Raw genomic sequence first — 7500 nt, 5'->3', positions numbered from 1 at the left:
TCCCCGCCCCTCCCCGCCCCTCTCCCCGCCCCTCCCGCCCCCCGCCCCCTCTTCACCCCTCCCCGCCCCCCCTCCCGCCCCTCCCTCCCCGCCCCCTCTTCACCCTCCCCCGCCCCCTCCCCGCCCCCTCCCTCCCCGCCCCCCTCTCCACCCCTCCCCGCCCCCCTGTCCTCCCCCCCCCCCGCCCCCTCCCCACCAATCCCAACCCCCTGTCCTCCCCCCTCCCCCCTCCCCCCCTCCCTCCCCACCCCTCCCGCCCTCGCCCTCTCCCCGCTCCTCCTCCCCCATCCCCCCCTCCGCCCCCTCCCCGCCCCCAGGGCCCAGCTTCCTCAGGTCGTGCAGCTCCCCTCCTGCTTTTCAGTGCCTGCCAGGCCTGCCCCCGCCTCTGACCCACCATCCCCTGACCCGCTGCCCCCTCATCCGCGGTCCCCTCACCCATTGCCCTCTGACCCGCAGTTCCCTGACCCAGTACCCTCTGACCTGCTGCCTTCTGACCCACTGTCCCCTGACCCGCTGCCCCCTGACCCGTTTTCCCCTGACCCGCTGCCCTCTGACCTGATGCCCCCTGACCCGCTGCCCTCTGACCGGCCGCCCCCTGACCCGCCGCCCCTGCCCTGTGCCCCAGGCCTGCAGGTGGTGCTCAAGTCCATCATGAAGGCCATGGTCCCGCTGCTGCAGATCGGGCTGCTGCTCTTCTTCGCCATCCTCATGTTCGCCATCATCGGCCTCGAGTTCTACATGGGCAAGTTCCACAAGGCCTGCTTCCCCAACGGCACCGGTGAGCGGGGACACGGAATCCGCGGGCGGGTTCGGGCCGGGGAGCAGGAGGCAGGCCTGACTGCCCGGCCCCGGAGGTCAGCTCGGGGTCCCAGTGTCTCCTCGGCCCACTGCGTGGTCCCGGGCTGCCAGCTGTCCGCTGGGCACAGGGCCTGGCGGGCACGGGGCTGCGGTGGCTCCCAGGGACGGGCAGGTGCGTGTCGGGAGAGCGTGTGGCAGTCCGGCCGGAGGGAGGGGAGTCAGGTCCTGGGCGGGCGAGGGGCGTGCTGCGTCTGGTTTGAGATGGATGAGTCCCGGGCGGGAGTGGGGTTCCAGCTGAGGGAGAGGGCAGGCCGGGCCTACGTGCTGCTGGGCTCAGGGTGTGCGCTCCCCCTTTCCCACGCAGAAGCCAAGCCCGTGGGCGACTTCCCCTGTGGCAAGGAGGCGCCCGCCCGGCTGTGCGAGGGCGACACCGAGTGCCGGGAGTACTGGCCGGGCCCCAACTTCGGCATCACCAACTTCGACAACATCCTGTTCGCCATCCTGACCGTGTTCCAGTGCATCACCATGGAGGGCTGGACCGACATCCTCTACAACGTGAGTGGCCTGAGCCCCGCCCCTCCTCCACCCGCCAGGGGCCCAGGAGCAGTCTCAGCTCAGACTCTTCTTTTAAAATAAATTTTTAAAAATACATTTTTATGGGTTTCAGAGAGGAAAGGAGAGGGAGAGAGATGGAAATGTCCGTGATGAGGGGTAACCATGGACCAGCTGCCTCCTGCATGCATCCTCCTGGGGATGGAGCCGCAGTCTGGGCCTGTGTCCTGATAGGGAATCACACCGTGACCTCCTGGCTCATAGGCGGGTGCTCACCACTGGGCCGTACCGGCCGGGCACAGCTTAGTCCCTCACCTGGGCCTGCAGCTCCTGCTGGGAAAGTGGGCTGAGGGAGGGGTGAGGTCAGGAAGGACGGGCCGCGCAGCCCCTGCCGTCCTGTTCGCAGTCACTTCTCCGCGTGGGCCGGGAGGAGTCTTGTCCCTGAGCCAGGAGTGTGTGAACCCCCTGCAGGAGGAGCGGGCAGAGCCACTAGGGGTCTCCCGCGGGGGAAGGCGGGGCTGCCTGAGGGGCGGGCACGCTGGGCTGAGCCGAGCCGGGGCCCAGGGAGGCGCCTGGGGGAGCCTGTGCCGTCCCTCTGCTTCCTCTCTGGTCCTCGGGCAGTGCCGGCGTGGTCGTGCCAGAAGCTGGCGTTGCCCTGGGGGAGCCTGGCGCCCTGTCGCTCCCCTTCCCGCCGGACACGCCTCCGGAGCAGACCTCCGTCTTCTTTAAGGGGCAGCCTCCCCTCCCGCCGCCTCCGCCCCTCCAGCTCGGGGTGCCAGCCGGGCAGGGGCGATGGAGGAGCGGCGTTGGGGGCGGGCAGGGAGGCGCCTGGGAGCCAGGAATCCGGCGGGAAGGGGCAGCGGGGTGGCTGGGCTTTGGTGGGTGGAAGGTGTGTTCTGCCCTGCAGCTGTGGGTGGGGTTCCGGTTGGGGGGTCCCTGGAACATGAGGTGCTTCCGTTTGAACTCTCGCTGGTGCGCCAGGATGTGGCGGGGCCGCGGCCCCTGGAGCCTGTGCCTGCCTCGGGGCTTGTGGGGACCCGGGTGAATCTTGGGGCTGGGCACCCAGCGGCCGGCAGGCAGAGGCCCAGGCCTGTGAACTAGATTCCCTCTGGAGCGGAAGCGCGTCTGTGACAGCTCTGTGAGCGCGGACAAAGGCAGGGATGGCGGGCTTGGCTGTCCTCTCCCTCAGCCCATCAAGGAACGCTCTGCACAAAAGGACCCTAAAAATAGCTCAGAGCGGCCCCACCTACCAGCCCCCCGCATGCACAGAGCCGCCCGCCCGCCTGCCCGCCGGGGCTCCCGGGCTGGCCAGTGGCCATGTGACTCCTCCTGATCTGCACCGGGGGCGGGCGGGAGGCCCCTCAGGAAGGGGCCCGGGGGCTCCATCGACACCCATGGGGCCCGGTGCTGGGCGCTCCCTGAGAAGCTGCAGGGGGTGGGGTGAGCAGGAGATGTCAGAAAGACGGCTCGGAGGACCAGCGCTCTGAAGAGACTCGGGAGGTCTGGAGCCAGCCCTGCGGTCGCTGCGGGACCTGACTTGGAGTTGTGGCCGGACCCGGACGCGGTGACGGTGACGCCGTGAGGCTAGGCCGAGCAGGTGGCCGCCGTGCACGCGGAGAGGGCTGGCAGGATGGGTGTGGAGGCCAGGCAGGCGGTGCGGGGAGCCTCCTCACCACCCAGGGAGGGCTCTCTGGCTCCCCCAGACGCGGCTCCTCCGCTGGAGGGCGCTCCGTGCCCGGCAGGGGCCTCTCGTGGGCCAGCTGAGGCTGGGGGATGGTGGGCAGCCAGGAGTCCCTTTAAATTCCGACCCAGGGTGATGGGGTCGCTTCAGAGAACATCGCTCAGCGTGGACCCTGGAAGCTGACGGAGGGGGCCCTGCTGGAGGAGGAGAGGAAGCGGAATCGCAGTCAGTTCCTGTGGCCGAGTTAGCTTCGGGGCGAAGGAGGGGCCTGCCTGTCCCCCCTCCTCCCGCGCCTGTGGTGGCTGCCAGCCAGCCCTGCGGCTGTGGGAGGAAGGGTGCCGCCTGGGGCACCGGGCCTCGTGTCCCCGCACATCCCTCCGCACGTCCCTCCCGCCGACGGGGGCCAGCTGGGCCGCAGGCTCCGTGTGGAGCATGTTGACCAGTTTGCCAGCAGCCGGGACTGACACTCTGAACCCAGACTGCTTCCTACTGGGCGTGACTGTGGACTTCCTGTCACTCAGGACGGCTCCACACTCTCCTCCAGGGCCAGTCGGTTACACACACGTGGCTCTGACACGTTCATGGTACTCGGAAGGCGTGTGCGTGCACCCACAGGCTGGAGAGGAAGGATCACAGGTGTGAGCTGAGCCATGGGGGCGGGCGGGGCGGGGGGCGCGTGGGGAACGGGGTGTCTGCTCAGTTCCCCCCCCCCGGGAGTAGGGGTGGAGCCTGCATTCTGCTCTGACCCTTGACCTTCTCGACCGTTCTGTCGCAGTGGGGTGCTGCGTGTGCAGTGGGCACACGGGTGCAGGGCTGCCCGATGCACATGTGAAGTCACGGGTGGTGGTTAAAATCACGTGGGGGTGAGACCGCCTGGGTAATGAGGGCTGGTGGAGAAGGATCGCCCGGCGCTGAGCCGGCTCCCCGCCTGGCCTGCGGCTCCAGCAGCAGCAGAGCCGGCTCCGGGCTGGGCCTGGCTGGGGCCGGAGGAACGCGGGAGCCGGCAGAGCAGAGCGTGCCCGGGCGGGCGTCAGGAGCCGGTCAGGTGGCGCGAGGGCTCCAGGAAGGAGCAGGTGAATGTGACCGGAGCAGGACGTCCTGGACCCTGGAAGCCAGGTGAAAGGTGAAAGTTAGAGGCGGAAGGCAGTGCTAGGTGAGGGCAGCATATGAAGTCGCTCGGAAGGGCTTCCTCTGGGACCCAGAGCGGCGCTGGGAGGTGAGGAGGGAGACCCGGGCCCGGCTCTGAATGGAAGGCTGTCTCAGGACGCGGCCAGAAACTGCTGGGACCCGTGGTCCTGGCCCTGTTCCTGCCGGGGTCCCAGCCTGTGGAACCCGCTGTGTCACCGGCTGTGGGAGGCTGTCCCAGGCCTGGCAGCCACTGCCCGGGGAGCCCTTTGGCATTTCAAGAGCATCACGTCTGTGGCTGGGTCCGGGCCGGTTCCCTGCACGTTGCTCTCTGGGGGTCCCCGGTGTGCTGGCTGCTGGTCTCCGCGGAGCGTGTGCCTCGTCGGCGCTCACCGTGGCTGGGAGTGACGTGGCCCCGCAGGCCGGAGCACAGCTGTGCAGCGGAGCCCTCGCTCCTCGGGCAGTGCCCGCGTGCCGTCGGCTCCGTGGCTCCCGGCGGTGTCTCGGGAGTGGGCTCCGTAGCCAGGGCCTCGGGAGGAAAGCTCTCCAGGAGGCCGTGCTCCTGCACCTCCTCCGGTGGCCGGGACGACCTCCTGGTGCCGTCGCTGTGTCGACTGAGCCCGTCAGAGACGCACGTGGCGGGACGCTCTTCTCGTGCGTATTTGCCGTGACACGGGGTCTCCTGCCCGCAGTCTGTCGGTCGTTCTTTTCCCGGGCGTTTTTCCCACTGGAGACGTCTTCGAGGCTGGAGTGGTGCTTCACGTTGGGTTGGAGGTCTGCAGTGCTCGTGGCGTGTGCGGCGAGCGCCTGTGTGTCGCCATGGCACCGTGTACGTGCTCTTTGGGGAAGTGTGTACTTGGCTCCTGTGCCCATTTACAAGTTGGGTTGTCGCCCAGCCGGCCTGGCTGTGGGTGAGTGTCGGCCTAGGAACCAGGAGGTCACGGTTTGATTCCTGTTCAGGGCACAGGCCTGGGGTGTGGGCTCAATCCCCAGTGTGGGGCGTGCAGGAGGCAGCTGATCCATGATTCTCTCTCATCACTGATGTTTCTACCTCTCCTTCTTTCCCCTCTGAAATCAATAAAAAATATGTTTTAAAAAGTTGTGTTATTTGTGATTTTACTTATTTTGAAAAATGTTTTGGTCAGTCCTCGCTGGAGGATCTTTCCCACTGATCTTTAGAGAGCCCACGCCCCAGGAGGGAAGGGAGAGAGGCAGAGAGAAGCATGGAGGCGAGAGAGGCACTTGGACCCTGACCAGGTCTGCGCTGCCCTTTTCCCAGCTGCTTGAGGGCTAAGGTTTGACAGTTGAGCTGCAGGTTTCCTCTTTGCATGCGTCAGTTTACCTCTGGGCGCTGCTGTAGCTCTGTCCTTCACGTTTGCTGTATCGCGTTCTCATTTTCATTCCGTTCATTCAGTTAGAAATTCCCTCCAGGCTCCTTGTTCCTGCTGCTTGGGGCTGGGGGGGGGGGGGCAGTCTGCTCCGCAGTGTGCCTGCAGGTGCTCCCCATTGGGAGGCTCCTCCCGCGGTCTGTACTGGGGGTGGGGGTCGCCGTGTACTGCGGGGACACGTGGAAGCCCTGATCTCCACGAGCCCCATGACAGCACCTCACCAGGGAGGTGAGTGGGAGTGGATCCATGCTCCCATGGCAGGGGGCAGGGACGGGAGAGGCCTTGCTCTCCACTGGCTAAGGAGGACTCTCCCACCTCCCTGCTGGCTCTCCGGTTTGGGGTGCGGCTAGTCTGGGCTTCCTGCTGGGCCGCTGCTGGCAGGGACAGAGGGGCAGCACCGTTCGGCTGGAGCGGTGTCTTGCGAGGCTGCCTTTGTTTAGAGAGAGCTGGCTTCGAGCTGAATGTCCCGCCCGGGCCTGTTGGCATTTCCAGGCCGCAGCTTCTTCAGCGACAAGTCTGCACACGTGGGGCGAGGACAAAGCAGCAAACACCGGGAGACTCGTCGCGGCCTGGTCCTCGCCGGCCGCCTCCGCCCCCGCCGCCTCCGCAGGGTCTTCCGGCAGCCGCCAGGCACTGGCTGTGCCGAATGGGAACAGTGGGAGCGTGTCTCCCTCTTCCCAGAAGCACACGCTCCTTTTTTGTTTTGTTTTGTTTTGTTTGAGAGCAGAAGACGGTGGCTTGGCTGCTGCCGGGAATGGTCCATTAGAGGAGGCAGCAGGAGCCAAGGCTGAGCAGTGGGGGCCTGGCTGCTCGCGCAGCTCCTGCTCCACGGGGCCCATGGCCCAGGGCGTGGCGGGAGGACCCGGCAGAGTGAGGTCCGGTGCGGAGGGCGCTTTGCTTTGGAGTCGGACTGTCTTTCCCGGCTCAGTGTCCGGAGTCAGGAGCCACAAGTTGGCATCGGTCCCGGGTCCGGGAGCTCGGGGAGACGCCCCGCCCAGCCACATGCTGGAGGCTGGGATCCCCAGGACGCTCCTGCCTGTGCCCGCCCAGGGCACTGCCTCCAGGGGGGACACAGGGCCGTGGTCGCCCCACCCTGTCTGTCATGCCCAGCACGGCCTGGCACGTCCATTGAGGACCCAGACAGACAGAACAGTGGGAAATAGACTGGCTCCCGGGCCCACGCCTTCTGTGGGCTGTGCCAGGAGCACCCTCGGCCCGGGAGGTGCCCTTTGCCTTCGGCTGTGGAGGCCAGGCTGAGTGCAGGCTGTCACAGGCAGGCACGTGCCCGAACGTTCTCTGGGGACTTTGGGGCTTGCTGTTGATCTGGGGACCATGTGCCGGCGCTCCTGCCTCTGAGGTGAGGCGGCTGCTGCAGGCAGATGGTCAGACGTGGGTCTTGGGGGCTGTGGCTGCCCACAAGAGCAGCCTGGGGCGGGAGGAGGTGTCCAGGCAGAGGCCGGGCATGCCATCCTCGGTGCCCTGGGCCGGCTCCTCGTGGGCATGGCCGGGAGAGCTCCATGGGGCAGGGGCAGGGGCAGGGGCAGGGGCAGGGGCAGGAGGGCTTCCCAAGTCCTGCCTGGGCCCTTCATCCCCCGCCTGGACCCTGCCAGGTGCCTGAGGAGGGGCCCGGCCACCTCCACGGTGAGGGCTCTTCTTGTCCCCTGTCCTTCCTCATCTCCTCTTGCTTCCAGACAAACGATGCCGCTGGCAACACCTGGAACTGGCTGTACTTCATCCCTCTCATCATCATCGGCTCCTTCTTCATGCTCAACCTGGTGCTGGGCGTGCTCTCGGGGTAAGAGCCGTGATGGCGGGCGCTGCCCCTGCGTGCGCTCGGGTGACGGAGCGGTCACAGGCCTGTGTGACCCGGCGGGTGAGGGCGGGGAGACCTGGCTGGCCACAGGGCTGCCCTCCATGTGGGCGGGCACTCCCAGCATCCTGAGCGCTGGCCAGCTT

At 67.3% G+C, this 7500-nt stretch overlaps 1 protein-coding gene across 1 annotated transcript in view; it reads left to right on the top strand.

Moving 5' to 3' along the window:
- CACNA1B (calcium voltage-gated channel subunit alpha1 B) overlaps nucleotides 1-7500 on the top strand; it is a 77726-nt gene that overhangs the window by 2766 nt on the left and 67460 nt on the right. Inside the window, exons 2-4 of the mRNA XM_036416987.2 lie at nucleotides 457-778; nucleotides 1163-1353; nucleotides 7236-7339. Of these exons, the coding sequence (XP_036272880.2) occupies nucleotides 457-778; nucleotides 1163-1353; nucleotides 7236-7339 (617 nt within the window). The remainder of the gene's footprint in view (nucleotides 1-456; nucleotides 779-1162; nucleotides 1354-7235; nucleotides 7340-7500) is intronic.

This window comes from Pipistrellus kuhlii, unplaced genomic scaffold (assembly GCF_014108245.1).
Source record: "Pipistrellus kuhlii isolate mPipKuh1 unplaced genomic scaffold, mPipKuh1.p scaffold_m20_p_57, whole genome shotgun sequence".
Lineage (NCBI taxonomy): Eukaryota > Metazoa > Chordata > Mammalia > Chiroptera > Vespertilionidae > Pipistrellus > Pipistrellus kuhlii.
Note: the sequence above shows the minus strand (reverse complement) of the source record. Positions and strands in the feature narration are given on the sequence as shown.